We start from the raw sequence: 19572 nt of genomic DNA, 5'->3' as shown, positions 1-19572 counted from the left end.
TCTGGCAAAGAGGCGACGACAGGCACAGAAAATGAGGACAAAGTGAAAAATGCGAAAGTCCGACTACGCGGGAGAGCCACGGGGCCACGGGGCTACGTTCACGGGCTACGTTCACGGGGTTACTGGGTAGGACCGACCGGACTCAATACTTGTCAGCGGAAGAGCCGGGAGGGTGACGAAAAAAGAAAGAGGCGTGGTAGAGCACTTTGTAGGTGGTAGCGGAACAATTAGTAGGTGGTGAAGCAGGTACCAAAGTGAATAACTTCTACACGGTAACCAACTGGACTTTTTACGCCCACTTCCTTGCTCTTACTAATCATCTCATCTCCGGGACCCGTCGCGCTTCCTACCACCTCCTGTCCACCCCGTCTAATCCAAAATCTGGGATGAGCCTAAATCGCGAATCTATCTCCTTTTGGATATATAAGGACGGTAGGTAGTATTATCGGAAAGACAATAACAAAAGCATCTCGTCTTGTCTTGGATCCTTTTCCTACGGATGAATTCAACCAAGGATCCCCCTATCGAAACAATTCGAATACCCAGAAATTCCTATACAGCGTTTAAACTCCGATTCTGCGATGCTTATGAACTTCAGCAGAGTACTACAATTACCTCTTTGGGTATAATACCTTTACCGTGGATACTTGATCGAAGAGCTGCGCATCTTGCAACTGGAGAAACGAGCAAGCATTGCAACAGTGAGCTCAATTTTAGGAGGGCTGGTTCCAGTGGCTCCAGTGGCTCCAGTGGCTCCAGTGATTCCAGTGACTCTAACGACTCTAATGATTCTAGTGATTCTAACAAAACCAAGCTACAATCTAGACAAGATATTTCTACAGGACGCAATAGAAAGAAGTCGATTTTACCACGAAGAAATGTCCTTTCTTCGGGTGGCTTACGGAAAGTTCTTGACACAAGCTCGACAGTGGTCCGAGACTCTCTTTACGATGCTCAAGCGGCACTTTTAGGTGCTGAAAGTGATGAAGACAGCAGTGAGGGCTTTAGTGATGCTGTTGAGGAACTTAATGAGACCACTCACGGAAGACCCAGATTTCAGGCTTACGACGGTGCTTCAGATCTATTAACTATCCCTGAACCGAGGGCTAGACCGCTTCCCAGGCGTGGAATTACGTTTGATTTACCGAAATCATTTCATAAGCTGTCCACTTCGATGCCATCACCTGAAATTACGAATCCTACATCTGTGAGAGAACAGGAAATACCTGACAGAGGAGGAAGTACGGTCGAGGTAAAACACGAGCCAATGACCAGTATCCCTATTGACCAAAGTAATGATTCCGCTGGATTCTTTAGGGCTAGAACAGTTGGAGCAAAGTTAGGGGCGGGAAGAGAGAGCCAGAAGCAGTATGAAAGGCGTAAATTGAGACGTATGATGAAGAAATTCGGTGAAGGAGACACTATATGGATAGAAACCATGCTTGTTTTAGTGAAGGACGGTGCAGAAGTGAATGAAAGAGTGGCTGACAAGTGGCACGAATATGTCATTACCGTGAAGGCCACAGGAGATGAAAACCATCCAGCAGTAATGCTTTTTTACAAGCTAAGTCGATTTCAGCTGATTAACCGAGATCCTGAGGATACTGTCAACCAGTCATTTAAACTTTACAAGAGACACACCTATGACATGAAGATTATTTTATCGAGCCAAGACACCGAGGTTAGTCTATTTGGTGCTCTTGACAGAAGCTTTTGCATTAAAAAATTACCTGGATCCATTGGAGGCAATTACCTGAGACTCCTTCTTCTTCCACATACTACGAAGGCATCTATTCGCTGGGTTGCGTTTCTTAGGACACTACTAGTGGATGACGGAACGATGCTTTATGGTAAAAGTCTTTCAATTCAAATTCCCATGCTTAAGATGTCTCTTTCCTTTCGAAACATGAATATCGATCTTCAAGACGAAGACGATCAGAATAACTTTTTGGTAAAGTATAGACTCAATGGCTACGAGATACCCAGATTCAGCAAACTTGATCGATTACTAGATGAGGTGAGTCGTGAAGTGGAGTGTATGGCCAAAATCGGTAAGGTTCCTCTTTCCAAAAGGACTTCGCAGTTCATGCAGAAGCTTCAGCAGGACCGAAACTTCCTCGGATTTGCTTTTCGGACATGTGACCGTCTGGAATGGGTTGTAGCTGATTCTGAGCTATCTGTGGCCTCTTTATGGGCTCTAATGACCGATAAATTTGAACTAGAACTTCGACAGTATCGTCACGACTCACATATTGTGACCTTTGATGAAGTCTCTCAGGTATCTGCGGTATCCGTGTGCTCCCCAATTTCTAGTGTTGCTTCAGCGAGCACGATCTTAAGAGTTTTGGAGCCACTACCGGTAGAGGGATTTCTCATTAGGCTTACCAATAGGGCAGGAAAGACGTCAACTACTTTTGGAAGAGGCTACTTTAAATTGGAGTACTTCTACACTGTTGGTCACCTTCTACTATTCCAGCCATTTTATAAAGCTGTTCCTCTATTTGACAAACCGGTGGACGACCTGATGAGTTCTTCAGGGACTGTTTATGACATATCCGAGCTTGAAGAGAGAATAAATGGAAGGAAGAGCTGCTTCGAAAGTTGTCCTTTCCCAAGAGATGGCAGTCATGTTGCATGGTTCAAACCTGGAATCAATGCATCCGAGTTCCAAAATAGAGATAATGCTGCTCTTTATGAGGCGGAGAGAAGAGCATGTCTTGTGGCGAATACAAGCAGAGTGGTGGACTTATGCAACGTTCGCAAAGTCATTGCAGTGTCCAACAAGTCTTTAAATAAAGCCGCCAAATATGCATCGACAATCACATGGGGGATCTCACTTAAAGATTCATCAAAGACGGAATTCCAGGATGCTGTGTTCGACATGGAACTGGTGGATGGATCCAGAGTAAGACTTTTGGCATGCAGCCAAGGAGTGAGAGATCTATGGGTTACCAGGCTAAACCAACTTTGTGAGTTTTGGATCCATAAGCGGAACCAGGACTTGGAAAGACGGAACAAGTTGAAGCAACTGAATATGAGAAAGTTCAATATCGACGATGTGATGAATGAAGAGGGGCATAACCGGTGGGAGTTATTGAGAGCAGACGTGGACCTGACACTATACACGATTTCATCACATTCTTTAGATCAATCGGTACTGATGAGTGGAAGCTTGTATGAGAAACGGGCAAAGTACCAATCCTTCATTAAAGTGTATGCAATTCTTACTTCGGGCTTTCTACTGCTTTTCAATCCGTTTGAAAGGCATACTTTATCACGACGAGCCAAGGCCACTTCGTACTCAAAACATTGGGCTACTATAGGATTATCAGGATGCTACGTTTTTTGCGATCCGGATAACGATCTTGATTTACAAACCTTGCATCCAAGATTCAACAAGTTGTATCCTGGAGATCACTCATTACCCAGAGTCTACGGAGATGGATGGAGAAGTTCCGAGGACCAAGAATTTCGGTATTTTACTGTATGGTTTGGTAACAGTAAAAGGACGAAAAAGCATGAAAGAGATCAAAAAGTGGCGGAAGAACAACAGAAAACCGACAGTCCCTCGGGAATTATGAAGGCAGCTAAGAAGTTTGGGCTAGGAACAACGCATCTAACGTTTCTAGCACGATCACAAATAGAGAGGGACCTATGGGTGATGAGATTACAGGCTGAAATCGATCGAATGGAGTGAAAATTAGTAATAAATATATGCAAAAAAATCATCACTACCCAGGACTGTCTACATGGCTTTCCATACATATACCATTTCATCCCAGCCAGTCGAAGCGGCAAAGCCACTACCCCAGAGCGACCAGTCACATCCCATGACGAACTCACGATGCTTGTCGAAGCTATTTACGAGAGCTTGACCGCGCTGTAAGTTGGCAGTATTGAGAAACTTAGCTTTATCATCAGTGAAGTCTTTCCAGATTTTACAGGTCATATCGTAGGAGCACGACATAAGAGCATCCGAAGAATGCGGAGACCAGATGACTTTGCGTACAGCGAAATCGTGGCCTACGAGCTTGTTTAAGGGAGAAGGGCCGATTTTATTACCAAGGGGGAGGAATTGGTGGTTAATGTTGGGGATCATTCGAAGATCCCAGATCTTGATCGACTTATCGACCGAGGCTGTAGCTATGACGGAAGATCTGTACTTGTTGTAATCGCATGCAAGAGTTTCTAGGCCGTTGTGTGAGATAAAGTCTAATGTGAGGGGGTTGGGCTGTCGTATATCCCAGAGCTGGCAATGCGAGGCCGAGTTAACGGAAAGGATCATTGAGGCGTTGTGTGGAGAGAACGTGGCCTGGTAGACGCAGTCATTATTCGGGTTTCCCGTGGTGGGTTTTGTTGAGAGTGGAACGCGGCCGCTACCAGATAGCGTACCAGACTCTAATTTTTCAGCAGTTGTGGACAGGTCTTTGGCCGATGTAAGAGTCATCAGAGACTGCCCCCTTGAAGGATTCCACACCTTTACCGTGCCGTCCCACGAGGACGAGCAAAAAAGAGTTTTATCTACCAGATTCCAACAGACGGAAAAGACCTCTCTTGAATGCTCCTGGAACTTGGCTATGGGGAACTTCGATAGCGTAGTATCAAATAGTGAGACGCTACCATCACCAGAGCTGGTGAGCACATGATTCTCATGCAACTCTGACCACGTCACATCAAAAAGTCCATCCTGTGTATCGAACGAAGCGTCTGCGGTAATCTGACCGTTGTCATGAATAGTCAAAATCCACAACTTTCCGTTACCGACTAATCCATAGTTGGCAGCCGTTGCTACGGCCAACTTGTTTTCGTAGAAGGGTGAATATTTCACCGAGTACCCGTTGTATCCGGGGGTCTTAAAGGCGAACATGCTAAGCCAGTAAGCCTATATATAACCTGTTATTTAAACTTAAAGATTATTCTGCTCATTAGATCGATGCCAATGAAAAACTATCGTTTCTTCCAAAAGAAGAAACGAACCCTATATAAGGTCACGTGCAAGAAAGAGTTTATCTGTTATAGCTTAGTACTATTCTATTCTATATGCTATTATTTAATGGGCCTGATGGTAGAGGATGGCAGTTCCGATAGATCTGTTGGTTCTGTTGACTCTGTTGGCTCCGTTGGTTCCGTCGGTTCCGTCGGTTCCGTTACAGGCGACGAGTTGTTTTCCCAGTTCAACGTAGAGCTGAGTTTTCCTGTATTTGAAGTATCCGCGTTCGACTCAAAATATGGTGAACTAGGCATTGTAATTGACTGTTCTGATAGCATCTGAACTTTTGTCGAAGAAACAGGTCTCTCTGTAAGATTAACCGCCTTTCCAGTAGACTGCAATGGCTGTTTGGCAGCCTCTAAAAGTTGATCAAACATCGAATTCGGACTTCCATCCGTCTCGGACTGAGTCTTCACTGTATCTGCTGCGTTTGCATCTGCTGGAGTCGTCTCAAACCGATCTTTTGGAGTTTTCTCAAACTTTAAATTACTTGTAGGTGAGCTTCCTTTCGATTTTATTGCATTATTAAGCACTCGGCTCACTTCCGGATCGGCCGCACTACCTCCAACTATATTTGTATTAAGCTGTGGCTGCGGCTGCTCGGTATCTACAGCTGTACCGTGTTCACCTTCATCCTGAAAGAAGTTAAAAAACGAATTAACCCATTCTCCTCCTGGCGAATCCTTGGTAGGAGAGCTGCTGCTTCCAGGCTCGGGATTCGAGAACGAATCAATGATCCGTTGGATACTTGGGGAGATTTCAGCTCCTAGAAGTGAATGCGACTTTTGTTCCCGTGCAGGCATATCTTCAGACATCTCTTGTGGAGCTAGATTTTCTTTATCATCATCATCCAGTGGTATCAATGTTGTGTTCAGTTTGGTAGCGTTAATTGGAGCATCTTCTTCGTCATCGTCTTCTTCTTCCTCTTCCTCTTCTGCCGTATACGTAGAGTTATCACTGTATACAGAAGACGATGTATGGTTGCGCTTATTCATCACTGTAGTTATACCTGCAGACGTAACATCAGGCAGGCTTGACTTATACACAGGATCTAGATCGGTAAGTTGCGTCTGATACGATGATCTCCCTGGAATATCGTCTGAACCGTTCGATATCTCCTCAGGAATCGCCGACTGCTGCCATATTTGTCTCTGCCTACTTTTGATGGAGGAGTCAGAATAAACTGGAGACGAATAAAACGAGGGTGAGCTAGAACTGGTAGTGTTTTTTCTACCTATATTTCTCTTCTTAGATCTAATATATGGTCCATCTAGAAGTCCTTTGGAGCCCAACTCTCCACGACGTCGTAGCTCTTCAACGTCACCTTTTTGCTCAAGTCTATGGCAAATGCGGCATAGAAGACCTGCATTTGCGAACTCGTAGATGCCCTCGCGATGGAACTTGTAAGGAGGATTGGTGATGGATGCACAGTTGACACACTTCTGAGGTTGATAAGTGCCATTCTGATGGCCTTTACCATTAGTACTGATATCGCCAATCTTGACAACAGATTGTATAAAACTTTTGGAGCGACTGGCACGCTTTGGCTGTGATTTAGTGGTCTTCATGAGTTTCTGGAAATTGGAAAAACGACTAGAAATGAGATCACCACGAGCATCAAGTTCTTCCACGGGCCCGGAAATCAGCTGCTGTTGCTCCTGCATATCGGAGACCAGAATGCGATGTGCAAGCGAATGTTCTGAGATGAAGGGTAAAGATTGTGTTCTTGTGGCCAATTGAGGTAATCCGTTGAGACCAGAAGACGCCACGGGTCGCGTGAAAGCCGATTTGTGCGAGGAAAAGTTTACCGAGTTGCTTCCCGAGCCTGAGCTTTTGACAGAACTACGTCGACGCTTAGTAGTGGGTTGAGGTTCTTGGAACACGGTATCGTCCGAGTTCGGCACGCGCACCGGACTGCTGTTAGTATTTTCTGAAGTAGAAGACACCAGATCTGTTCCACGACGCTTTCTGTGACGCGTGGTCGCCTTGGTAATACTGGAAGAAAGAGCACAGAACCGAAGCTTAACTTCCAACGTGTCCGAGGCCCCATTCCCGCTGTAGAGACTAACGACGTTTTTACAGAGACGCCCGGTAATGATGACGGGGCTTTTCTTATCCTTCAACTTCGTCCACAGGCCGTAAGCAACGAAGGGTTGCCCCGGCTCAACAACATCCTTTGAATAGATGGAATAATCACTGCCCTTGGGGAACCACTCGGGCGATGTGGACGAAACAAGAGTAAGGCACTTTCTCAGGTCGATACAGCCAACCATGGTGCCATTCACAGAACCACCGGGAAGCCTGATGATCTTGGTGTTGATTGGACGGGACGATCGTACGAGGAAGGTCGTATGGTCATCGAATGTATATAGCACTTTGAGCGTAATACTTTGAGAGTATGTTTCTAGAGACATCTAATGGACACCAAACGAATGAACAAGAGACAAATGAATGACAATGAACGAAGATATCAACAACAGACGAAGAACAAGAACAAAAATCTGCAAACAATCCTTAACATTTGATTGAGATCCGTCACAAACAAAGGAGTTTCGTTTTCGCGTACTATTTTCTCCTTAATGTTTACCGTACTGAATAAGGGAAAAAACTGGCTCTAACCGTGACGCGAATGGAGAAGCCCAGAACGCCAAACGCGTAGTTGGGCATGTTGCGGTGTAAGGATGTAATACTACCTAAGACATGCAAGGAGGTGATTTCTTCAACGTATTTTTTTTTTGTTGGTCGTGCGTCAACATGTTTTGGTCGGAAATATACCCAGGGTTCTAAGTACAGGGTTCTAAGTACAGGGTTCTAAGTACAGGGCTCTAACTACTGGCATCGTTTAACTGACTCTTTCAATTAAGGAGTTTTACAAGAATAGAATCAGCTTTTCTACTTCGTTTCGCTGCATTTTGCTTCTTTCTGCTCCATTTTGCTCCATTTTGCTCTACTTTGCGGCATTTCGTTGCATTTGCTCTATTCCTTAAACCTCTCATTTCCGGACAGATATCCTCTCGTTAAAAAAAAAGAAACATCATAAAAAGAAACAAATATACATATTCTGCAACACAGCCGCACGTTGCTTTATCATGTACTGTACTCCGCAATGATATCATTAAATGACTACAGGTTTTTCAGGGCAGTTATATAAATAGAAAAAGACGTCGCATCATCTGCAAATTGAAAAAGATGGCTGCTAATGATTAACTAACTACTTACTTACAAATGTCTTCTGAAAAAAGAGAAATTAGAAACCAACCAGGATGTAGTCGCCAGATATCCTCCTTCATCAGTCTCTGAATCAGAGACTGACACTGTGGGGACTCAGGCTTATCTGATGACCATAGAGAAATGTTTTGATGTATTTGGTACAGATTCAAAGGGACTAACCCAATCTCAGGTGAGCAAATTACTGGACAAATACGGTAAGAATAATTTAGGTGAAGATGCTAAGATCAGTTTTACTGCTATCGTTCTCCATCAGACATGTAATGCGATGATTTTGGTGCTTATTATTTCCATGATAATCTCTTTTGCAATTCAAGATTGGATTACTGGTGGTGTAATTGCATTTATCATAGGTCTAAATGTTATCATTGGTGGCTGGCAAGAATATAAGGCCGAAAAGACCATGGGTTCTTTAAAGAGTCTCAGCTCTCCGACCGCCAGGGTCATCAGAGAAGGTAGTGACTTGACCATTTCTGCTGAAGATCTAGTTCCAGGTGATATTGTTATGGTTGAAGTTGGAGATACTATTCCAGCAGATTTGAGATTGATTGATACTTCGAATTTTGAGACCGATGAAGCTTTGCTTACCGGCGAATCCATCCCGATTGCAAAGAACCCTGAAGATGTCTACCTGCAGGAGATCCCAATAGGTGATCGACTTAATATGGCTTACTCATCATCTTTTGTTTCTAAAGGTCGTGCTACAGGAGTTGCCGTTCTTACTGGACTTGGCACTGAAATCGGTAAGATTGCTTCTTCTTTGAAGGAAACCAAGACGGTTATTGTGAAAGTCGAGAACAAGGAAACTGCTTCTTGTTCAGATTATGGCCGAGCTGCCTGGAGTACCATCTACAATACTGTTGGCTATATTTTGGGAATTACTGAAGGAACTCCATTAAAACGCAAGCTTTCTAAATTGGCCATTTATCTTTTCTTCTTTGCTATTGTGTTAGCTATCGTTGTAATGGCTAGTCAGAAATTTATCGTTCCCCAAGAGGTAGCCATCTACGCTATTTGTGTTGCCATTTCCATGATACCTTCTTCTTTAGTGGCTGTTTTAACAATTACCATGGCCATTGGTGCTAAAGAGATGGTTAAGAGACACGTTATTGTCCGGAAAATCGATTCCTTGGAACATTTAGGCTCTGTTAATGCAATTTGCTCTGATAAAACGGGTACTCTTACTCAAGGAAGAATGATCGCCAGGAATATCTTCATTCCCAGTGTTGGTACATTTTCTGTAATAGATTCCGATGAACCGTTCAACCCAGAATGCGGTCAAGTTCGTTTTATCGAAAGAACTCCTGTGGAGATTGCCGAAAATGACTTTAATGACTGGATCAGTTACGATGAATTTTTAAGGAAGCACAAAGACTCAGAAAAGATGTCTTTATTCTTGAAGTGGATTTGGGTTGCTTCTTTGGCCAACATCGCCGTTGTTTTTGAAGATAACGATGAAGAAACTGGTGACATGGTCTGGAAAGCTCGTGGTGATCCTACCGAAATTGCCATTCAGGTGTTTGTTACTCGTATTGGATATTCCAGGACCAAGATGGTTGAGGAAGACAATTTGTTCACTCATTTAGCTGAATTCCCGTTCGACTCATCTATCAAAAGAATGTCATCTGTTTATCATGAAAAAAGAACCGGTAATGATGTCATCTTCACCAAAGGTGCTGTTGAGAGAGTTTTGAGTTGTTGCAACACCTGGCATGATCCTATCACAGATGAAATAGTGCCGGTCGATGATTCTACCAAGGATTTCATTGAACAGAACATGAATTCCCTTTCTTCAAAAGGTTTGAGAGTTCTTGCATTTGCCAGAAGGGAGTTATCTGAGAATAGAGGAGACAAATGGGAAACTACACCCAGAAAAGAAGTTGAGCAAGACCTTACTTTTATTGGTCTTATCGGAATTTACGATCCCCCACGTCCAGAAACTCTTCCCAGTGTGAAGTTGTGCCACAAGGCTGGTATTTCAGTTCATATGGCCACCGGTGACCATCCATCGACCGCAAGAGCTATTGCTCAGGAAGTCGGTATCTTACCTCATAATATGTACCATTATTCCGAAGAAATTGTCAAGGTTATGGTGATGACTGCACCTGAATTTGATGGTCTGTCTGATGATGAGATTGATAAACTTCCCGTTCTTCCACTTGTTATCGCCCGCTGTGCTCCACAGACCAAAGTCCGTCTTGTTAATGCTCTTCATAGACGTGGACAGATTGTTGCCATGACTGGGGATGGTGTTAACGATTCTCCTTCTTTGAAGAAGGCTGATATTGGTATTGCGATGGGTAAGAACGGATCAGATGTGGCGAAAGATGCTAGTGACATTGTTCTTTCGGACGACAACTTTGCATCTATATTGAACGCCATAGAAGAAGGCAGAAGGATGAGCGACAATATTCAAAAGTTCGTTCTTCAGTTGCTCTCTCTTAACGTCGCACAGACACTTTTCTTGATGATTGGTTTGGTATTCAAGGATAAAGATGGATTCTCTGTATTTCCATTGTCTCCAGTGGAAGTTTTGTGGGTCATTGTGGCCACTTCTTGCTTCCCTGCTATGGGACTTGGTGTCGAGAAAGCCGCTGATGATATAATGGAAAAGCCACCGAAAGATACTAGAGAAGCAGTGTTTACTGTTGAAGTACTTTCAGATATGTGTGTCTACGGAGTGGTGATTGCCAGTTGCTGTATGGTTCCGTTTGTCATTGACATGTATGCCAACGGTAATGCAGACTTTGGTGAGAACTGTAACAGTACGGACTACGCCTCGTCGTGTTACTGGGTTTTCCGGGCCAGGTCGGGTGCGTTTGCCGTGATGACATGGTGTGCATTACTATTAGCATGGGAGGTGGTTCATCTTCGTCGCTCGCTATTCTTTATGCACCCAGAAACTGAACATCCCTGGACGCAATGGATGAGAGATCTCTGGGGTAACCAGTTCTTGTTCTGGTCGGTGATAATCGGCTTATTTACTATATTCCCCACAGTTTACATCCCTGTGATCAACACTAAAGTGTTTTTGCATAAACCTATCACATACGAGTGGGGCTTCTCCGTGGCCTTCAGTGTTCTCTTCTTACTTTGTGTTGAGCTCTACAAATTCTTCAAGAGACACTACTACAGGCAACAGGAGAAGGCACATAATCCAGAGTATGACTTGGAGAGAAACTCACCTTTCGCTCGCTACTCCAGTTTCTCCAGAGCCCCGACTGGAAACCCAGAACAGGAGTTGTTCCACTGATTTTTACTATTAAATACTCTTCATAATCAATTCTTGTCTTTCAGCAATTAAGGTAGTTATTTCTTGACGACAGAAGCATAAGGCGGGTGTGTGAATTCTGTGATAGGCTTCTGGTAGGTTGGATGGTGTTGGTATCGTCTATCAATCTCCTCAGGACTCAACTTTTTGATCTGCATCACTTCTGCATCCTGTAGTTGAAGGGTCTTATAATAACTCCATTTGAATATGGTCCACCAAGTAGAATAGAACTGATAGTCGGGCCATAGAGTATTGGGAAACTCTATGACTGAATCCTGATGACATTGCCATAGCATGTAATCACTGAGTCTAGTGTGACCAGAGGTTCTGACCAAGATATCCACTTTACCTGCTTCTCCTTCATAGTAAAAGTTCTTTTCTATTTGATTTTCATCAATCTGGTCCACTTTTAGTTGGCCATCTTTCACTTTAGAGACGATTTGTCTAACAGAGTGGGTAATATCGTCTCTGGAAGTATACGGAAAGGCAATAAAAAGGGTATGATCCTTGTGAGAGCTTGTTTTAGCCTCAATTCGTTGGATATCCTGCAAGATTCTTTCAGGAATTAGAGATCTGTCACCGATAATCTTGATACGCAACTTCTGGGTATCACAAAATTCGTTATCTTCAGAGATATAAGCCAATTTTGAGACCAATAAGTCAAAGATGGTATCGATTTCTGGTTGAGGCCTATTGAAGTTCTCTATAGAAAAGGCATAGACGGTCATATTCTTAACTCCCAGGTCAATACAGCATTGTAAGACATTCATTAAAGCGTCTGCACCTCTTCTATGACCCTCCTTTAGAGGTAAATTCCAAGTTTTAGCAAAACGACGATTTCCATCCATAACAAAAGAGATATGGTTGGGAATAGGACCTGTTTTAAGAATATTTTTGATGAAATCCTTGAAGAACGCGTCGATATAAGTAAAGCCAGGTACAGCAGAGATAAGATTCCATAGAAGGGTATTCATCATGATTGATATAGAAAAGAGCATAAGTGATCATCAGATAGCGAAAAGGATACTGGCGGGGAGGGAAATGTGTCCCTATTTATATGATGATCCCTTTTGATTCGATTTTTGACAAGTCCGAAAAGGGAAATGTGTGAGATTGAGAGTTACCTAAAGAGGAAGCTTAGGGGTACAGGCAGTATGCAAGAGACTCAGACACCGACAGGCAGAGGCAGACACCGATAGGAGAGGCAGACGCCCATAGGCAGAGGCAAGCTGCACTGTACTGAGACAGACTCGGACAGACAGAGTCTGTATCAAATTGAGAGAGAACATTGGTAATCTATGCTAGTGGTAGGGCTGTAGAAGAATTGAATAACGGCACTAGTATGGTTGAACACGTCCATAGCCAGCAGACTAGAATTGTTTAGTCCGTAAAAGTAAACAGCAGAGAAAGAACTCCACATAGTTTCTCTTGGTAGACAATGAGAGTCCCTACACTGCTGCATCTTGATCAATATGGGAACCGATGGGATATAAGAAAAGTATAATCAGCCACAACAGCACCACTCAATTTGTTGCACCGCCACATTTCGAATATTGCCTTCAACTTCTTTTCTCTTGTCCTGTCTTGTCTTGGCTCGTTGCCTCTTTCTCTTTTCTCCTTTCCCCAGAGCTGCCATGTTTTTAACCCGAAGTGAATATGATCGAGGTGTTTCGACCTTTTCTCCGGAGGGCCGTCTATTCCAGGTGGAATATTCCTTGGAGGCCATTAAATTGGGTTCAACTGCCATCGGCATTTGTACCAGTGAGGGTGTTATATTAGCTGTGGAAAAGCGTGTTACTTCGCCACTTTTAGAAAGTGACAGCGTTGAAAAAATCATGGAGGTTGAAAAGCATGTCGGATGTGCTATGTCCGGTCTTACAGCCGATGCTCGTTCTCTTATTGATCATGCCAGAGTGGCTGCTGTTCAGCATGACTTGTACTATCATGAACCAATCGGAGTGGAAGCATTGACACAAAGCGTTTGTGATTTGGCTCTTCGATTTGGTGAGGGAGCATCTGGAGAGAAGAGACTTATGTCTAGACCGTTTGGTGTGGCATTGCTTGTGGCTGGTTATGATGAAGAGAAGGGTCCTCAATTGTATCATTCTGAGCCCAGTGGAACCTTTTACCGATATGATGCAAAGGCCATTGGATCAGGATCTGAAGGAGCTCAGGCAGAGCTTCAAAATGAGTATCATAAGTCACTTACGTTGAAAGAGGCCGAATTTTTGGCCCTTAAAGTGCTTAAACAGGTGATGGAAGAGAAGCTAGATAGTAAAAATGCCCAGATGGCAAGTGTTACTAAAGAAGGTGGATTCAGAATTTACAGTGAGCAAGAATTGGCTGGTATAATAGACAAACTAAAGGAGAAGGAGAAGGAAGAGGGAGAAGAGGAGGCAGAAGAAGGGGCAGAAGCATAGTTAGTTATATAGTTAGTTAGTTATTACTGCTGTAGCATGTCGACATACTGTGAATACTCAGGGAAATCCTTAAGCTTATTAATGAGAACCTTTTCCAACTTATTGGCGTTCTTGAAGAAGGTGGTATTCTCCCCATTATATTGACGACAATTGGCGAAGATCAACTTACAATCGTAGAGGAAGTCGTCCAATGCTTCATAAGCATTACTATCAAGTTTCACCTCCATAGTACTCAAATCCATTGGTTCTGTTATAACCTGGTAGTAATCAGCGACCTCATCCTTATTAACGGGCTGTAGAAACGGCCAGTTTGATGGATGATTCATCATTTCTGTGAGCAAAGTCATCATAACAGCATAATGCGGACTTCTCTTTGGTTGTTGTGCCAAATCATCCATTTCTTTAGTCCAACCAGCTTCTCTAATTCCTGGTATCGTCAAAGGATCTAATGGAGAAGGTGTATTTTCTTTAAAGTGCTTTAATCCGGGTCGAACCAAGTGCGAATGACCTATCGACCTTATCTTCTTCAATATAGCAGCTCTCTGTAATGACAAGATCTTAGGACCATCCAAATACCGGATTCTCGGTAGCATAGTGCATTGCATTAGTGTTCCTCCCTCATAATCTTTAATATATCCCATCCACAGCTTTTTGGGCAGAGTTATCTCCTTAGTAAATCCCTGCTTCTTGAAATAACCAATAGCATAGTTATCTGCATATGTGAGAAAATACTTGACATCCATGGTACCTCTAACATACGTCTTTAAATGGTTCATCATATGAGCACCATAACCTCTGACCTGTTCCGATGAGGAGATGGCACAGAATACAATCTCAGCAAAATGATGGCTTTCAAATGGCTTGATTGTAATTCCTCCTACTACTATAAGTGGCTTTCTAACAACTGCAATAGACACATGCGAACGATCAAATACAAGCCGGGTAATATAAGCTTTGGGCATCTCTGGAAGCTGTTTCTGGAAGATATTCTTCAACCCAGTCAAAATGATCAACTCATCTCCTTTTCCATCATTGTTCACTACTCTAAACTCGATCTTTCCTTCCTTTTCCTCTATAACAGAAGGCTTTTCTTTGTATGAGTATTTCCGTCCATCAAATTCGTAGTTAACAATTCGTTTACGTTCTTCTTCTTCTAGTGGTTCTTCATCCATAGCTTCTTCGTTATCCACTTCAATTTTCGAGATCCCAAGGTCGTCATTTGGCTTCTGATCTTTTGGTGAAGATGTCTTTTCCTCGGCCTCTTCCTCGGCTTTTTCCTCGGCCTCTTCCTCCTCTTCCTCAGCCTCCGCCTCCCCCTCTTCTTCAGTCTCGGCCACTGCCTCCTCTCCCACCTCCTTTCCTCGTGTTCTCTTTCTCTTTGTTGCAGCCATGTCCACTGTTCTAAAGAACAACCTCATCTTCGAGATGCTTCTCTTCAAAAATTCACTTAATCATCAACTACGCCACCCACAAACTGCGCCACATATCATCTGCTGACTTCTCCACGATTTTAATTTGGTTCAATTCTTCTCTCTTTAGGGTCTCTAGGCTCCTTCTTGTTCTTCCGTTTCAGGCACCATGTCCTCTCAAATGCTTATATTTCCGGGTCCGGAAGCTCTATCTAGCTTCCGTATTGCCACGTTGATCACTGCAGTTAATAAACTTGTCAATTCCTCTGTCGTGACTTCTATTAAGTCCTGCTACGTTCATTATGTTGATGTCGATCCCTCTTTACTCACTGATTCTTCTTCTCTTGACAAATTACATTTGTTACTTAAATACGACAATGCTTTGGATCTTTCTGACCCTCTCACAAAAGAGTTATTTGATCTTGTTCAAGTTCAAGCTGATACTGAAGGTCTTTTAACTTCTCGTTTAGGCCCTGATACATACCTTATTAGAGTTATTCCTAGATCCGGTACCATTTCTCCTTGGTCTTCCAAAGCCACTAATATTGTTGAAGTTTGTGGTCTCGGTAATTTGGTTCATCGTGTTGAAAGAGGCCAGGCTTTCCTTCTCCAAGTTAGACCAGGCTTTCCCATCTTGGACTTCTTTAATAAGGACAAGTTCAAATGTTTGAGTAGTGTATATGATAGAATGACTCAAACTTTGTATGTCAATGAATCGACTCCGAAGTTTGATGACTTGTTTGCCAGTCATAATCCTAAACCTCTTGTTATAGTTGACATTCTAGGCTCTAAGGATAAGCTTTATAAGGCCAATAAGGCTATGGGTCTTGCTCTTGACGAAGACGAAGTTCAGTATTTGATTAAGGCTTTCCACGATACGCTTCATAGAAATCCTACCGATGTCGAGTTGTTCATGTTTGCTCAAGTGAACTCGGAACATTGTCGTCATAAGATCTTCAATGCTGATTGGAAGATCGATGGAGATAAGATGGATCGTTCATTATTTCAGATGATCCGTAACACTCATAAGTTGAATCCCCAATATACTGTATCTGCTTACAGTGATAATGCTGCCGTTTACGAAGGCACTGATGCCTATTTGTGGTATCCTGACGTTAGCAAAGCACACAAATGGACCTCTTTGGCTGAATTGGTTCATACTTTAATCAAAGTTGAGACTCATAATCATCCAACTGCTGTTTCACCTTTCCCCGGTGCTGCCACTGGTTCAGGTGGAGAAATTAGGGACGAGGCTGCTGTCGGACGTGGTTCTAAGACCCGTTGCGGTTTGGCCGGTTACATTGTATCCGACTTGCAATTGCCCGGTCAATCAGAGCCATGGGAATTGAATATTGGAAGACCGGATCATATTGCTTCTCCATTGGAGATTATGATTGAGGCTCCATTGGGTTCTGCTGCCTTTAACAACGAGTTTGGGAGACCTGCCATTACTGGTTTTTTCCGAACTTTGACCACCACCGTGAAAGATTTCGATGGTAAGCCCCAGGTTCGTGGATTCCATAAGCCTATCATGCTTGCTGGTGGCTTGGGTTCTGTTAGACCTCAATTGTCTCTAAAATCAGACTTTAAAGTGACTCCTGGCGCCTGTCTCATTGCTCTCGGGGGTCCTTCGATGTTGATCGGTTTGGGAGGAGGTGCTGCATCGTCTGTTGCATCTGGTGAAGGCTCTGCTGAACTTGATTTTGCTTCTGTTCAGCGTGGTAATCCAGAAATGCAGCGTCGGGCCCAGCAGGTCATTGACGCCTGTAATGCCTTGGGTATGGATTCTCCAATTCAGTGTATTCATGATGTTGGTGCGGGTGGTTTATCCAACGCGTTCCCTGAGTTGGTTCACGACAATGGACTAGGAGGAAAGTTCGAGCTTAGAAATATTCCATGTCTAGAACCTGGGATGTCTCCTATGGAGCTCTGGTGTAACGAGTCCCAGGAAAGATACGTTCTGGCAGTTGCTCCACATGATATCGATCAATTCAAAGCTGTTTGCAACCGTGAGAGATGTCCATTTGCCGTTGTTGGTACCGCCACTAGCGAACAAAGACTTATTTTGACTGACAAGCTTCTTAATACCACACCGATCGACTTAGATATGAGTCTGTTGTTTGGCAAACCTCCAAGAATGTCGCGTGAGGATGCCACCAGACCTTTGAAGCTTGAGCCTTTGAAATTGGATGACATCTCTGTAGCTGATGCTTTAGGAAGGGTGCTTCATTTGCCATGTGTTGGCTCGAAATCGTTTCTTATAACAATTGGTGATAGAACTGTGACTGGACTTATCGACAGAGATCAGTTTGTGGGTCCTTGGCAAGTGCCTGTAGCCGATGTTGGAGTGGCTGCCACTTCTCTTGGTGATACTGTAGTTACCACTGGTGATGCTATGGCTACTGGAGAGAGGCCTGCATTGGCTTTGATATCTCCGGAATCTTCTGCACGTATCTGTGTTGCCGAATCTCTCACTAACTTGTTTGCCGCTGACCTCAGAGGTCTCGATAGAGTCAAGCTCAGTGCCAACTGGATGTCCTCTGCCTCAACACCCGGTGAAGGCTCGGCTCTGTACCGTGCAGTTAAGGCTGTTGGTATGGAGATGTGTCCTGCATTGGGTATTGAGATTCCTGTCGGTAAGGACTCGATGTCTATGAAGATGTCCTGGGACAAAAATGAAGTTGTTTCTCCCTTGGCTCTTTGTATCACTGCTTTCTGTGGTGTTAACAATACCTCAAAGACTTGGACTCCTGTGATGAAGAGAGAAGATGATACCGTTTTGGTGTTGGTTGATTTGGGTAATTCTTCACACGCTCTTGGTGCCTCTGCATTGTCTCAGGTTTTTAGACAAGTGGGTAACGATGCTCCTGATGTTCATGACGTTCAGATTTTCAAAGGATTCCTTGAAGCACTTCTTGAATTGCATCAGGGCTCTACGATCCTAGCATATCATGACCGTTCTGATGGTGGTCTAATTGTGACACTACTTGAAATGGCCTTTGCCAGTAGAAGTGGATTGGACATTGAATTGAAGCAGGACGGTGTTGATGTTCTTGCAGCACTATTTAATGAAGAAGTCGGTTCTGTTTTCCAGGTTAAACGCTCGGAATTGGACGAATTTGCGACTGTTTTTGAACATCATGGTGTTCCAAAGGAGGCTATTTCTATTGTTGGAAAACCAGTGTTTTCTTCAGACCAGAAGATCACAATCTCCGTGAACGGAGTGGCCCAGTTAGCTGAAACCCGTGCTCATTTACAACAGCAATGGGCTTCGACGTCTCATTTTATTCAGAGACTTAGAGACAATCCACAATCGGCTGATCAAGAGTACCAGTCTATATTGGATAACGTGGATCCTGGTCTCACTTATAAATTGACTTATGATCCTGTGGATGACTTGGGAATAAGTACATTTGGCGGTGAGAAGCCGAAGGTGGCGATTTTGCGAGAGCAAGGAGTGAACTCACAACTTGAGATGGCCTGGTGTTTTCAGCAGGCTGGATTCAATGCTTATGATGTTCATATGACAGACATCATTTCAGGAAAGGTGTCCCTAAATGAGTTTGTGGGTATTGCTGCCTGCGGAGGATTTTCGTATGGTGATGTGCTTGGTGCAGGTAATGGCTGGGCCAAGTCTGTTCTTTACAATAGTCGTGCCAAGGCTGAGTTTCGGAGATTCTTTCATGACAGAGCAGATACTTTTGCCTTTGGATCCTGTAATGGATGCCAGTTCCTAACCAGACTCAAGGAGCTAATTCCGGGCGCAGAATCGTGGCCAACATTCGAGAAGAACAAGTCTGAACAGTATGAGGCTCGTGTGTGCACTTTGGAGGTGACAGAGGAGAACTCTGCACACCCGTGTATCTTTTTTGACGGCATGAGAGGCTCGAAATTGCCTATTGCCGTAGCCCACGGAGAAGGTCGTGCCAGCTTCGAGTCAGAGAGGCAGATTGCGGACTTCGACTCGCAAGGACTTGTTGCTGCCAGATATGTAGATAATTACGGAGTTCCTACGGAAAAGTATCCATTTAATCCAAATGGATCCCCAGAGGGAATCAGTGGAGTTCGTACACCAAACGGTCGAGTTCTAGCCATGATGCCGCATCCAGAGAGGGTGTCTCGTCTTGAGGCCAACTCGTACTATCCTGAAGAAGAGATCCAGAAATGGGGAGGTTATGGACCGTGGATTCGGTTGTTTAGAAACGCAAGGGTTTGGGTGGAGAAGACCAGTAGTTAGGTAGGTTAGTTTAATTT

At 43.8% G+C, this 19572-nt stretch overlaps 8 protein-coding genes across 8 annotated transcripts; 4 read left to right on the top strand and 4 right to left on the bottom strand.

Moving 5' to 3' along the window:
• Window positions 1-499: 499 nt before the first annotated feature.
• FOA43_004486 (uncharacterized protein) lies at window positions 500-3697 on the top strand (the record flags this gene model as incomplete). Its single annotated transcript, XM_038924724.1, has 1 exon — window positions 500-3697. The coding sequence occupies one exon, from the start codon at window positions 500-502 to the stop codon at window positions 3695-3697; it is 3198 nt and encodes a 1065-aa protein (XP_038780652.1).
• Window positions 3698-3745: 48 nt separating this feature from the next.
• FOA43_004485 (uncharacterized protein) lies at window positions 3746-4867 on the bottom strand (the record flags this gene model as incomplete). The annotated part of the gene is made up of 1 exon (XM_038924723.1): window positions 3746-4867. The coding sequence occupies one exon, from the start codon at window positions 4865-4867 to the stop codon at window positions 3746-3748; it is 1122 nt and encodes a 373-aa protein (XP_038780651.1).
• A 179-nt stretch (window positions 4868-5046) lies between these two features.
• FOA43_004484 (uncharacterized protein) lies at window positions 5047-7163 on the bottom strand (the record flags this gene model as incomplete). Its single annotated transcript, XM_038924722.1, has 2 exons — window positions 5047-7045; window positions 7159-7163. The coding sequence occupies 2 exons, from the start codon at window positions 7161-7163 to the stop codon at window positions 5047-5049; spliced, it is 2004 nt and encodes a 667-aa protein (XP_038780650.1).
• A 1164-nt stretch (window positions 7164-8327) lies between these two features.
• Window positions 8328-11471, top strand: FOA43_004483 (uncharacterized protein; the record flags this gene model as incomplete). The annotated part of the gene is made up of 1 exon (XM_038924721.1): window positions 8328-11471. One exon carries the CDS (start codon window positions 8328-8330, stop codon window positions 11469-11471), a length of 3144 nt encoding a protein of 1047 aa, XP_038780649.1.
• A 56-nt stretch (window positions 11472-11527) lies between these two features.
• On the bottom strand, window positions 11528-12466 carry FOA43_004482 (uncharacterized protein; the record flags this gene model as incomplete). The annotated part of the gene is made up of 1 exon (XM_038924720.1): window positions 11528-12466. The coding sequence occupies one exon, from the start codon at window positions 12464-12466 to the stop codon at window positions 11528-11530; it is 939 nt and encodes a 312-aa protein (XP_038780648.1).
• Window positions 12467-13123: 657 nt separating this feature from the next.
• On the top strand, window positions 13124-13909 carry PUP2 (proteasome component pup2; the record flags this gene model as incomplete). The annotated part of the gene is made up of 1 exon (XM_038924719.1): window positions 13124-13909. The coding sequence occupies one exon, from the start codon at window positions 13124-13126 to the stop codon at window positions 13907-13909; it is 786 nt and encodes a 261-aa protein (XP_038780647.1).
• Window positions 13910-13932: 23 nt separating this feature from the next.
• On the bottom strand, window positions 13933-15300 carry GCN5 (histone acetyltransferase; the record flags this gene model as incomplete). The annotated part of the gene is made up of 1 exon (XM_038924718.1): window positions 13933-15300. One exon carries the CDS (start codon window positions 15298-15300, stop codon window positions 13933-13935), a length of 1368 nt encoding a protein of 455 aa, XP_038780646.1.
• A 187-nt stretch (window positions 15301-15487) lies between these two features.
• On the top strand, window positions 15488-19555 carry ADE6 (phosphoribosylformylglycinamidine synthase; the record flags this gene model as incomplete). The annotated part of the gene is made up of 1 exon (XM_038924717.1): window positions 15488-19555. One exon carries the CDS (start codon window positions 15488-15490, stop codon window positions 19553-19555), a length of 4068 nt encoding a protein of 1355 aa, XP_038780645.1.
• Between the last annotated feature and the right edge of the window lie 17 nt (window positions 19556-19572).

This window comes from Brettanomyces nanus, chromosome 4 (assembly GCF_011074865.1).
Source record: "Brettanomyces nanus chromosome 4, complete sequence".
Lineage (NCBI taxonomy): Eukaryota > Fungi > Ascomycota > Pichiomycetes > Pichiales > Pichiaceae > Brettanomyces > Brettanomyces nanus.
This window is presented reverse-complemented; position numbering and strand designations above follow the sequence as displayed.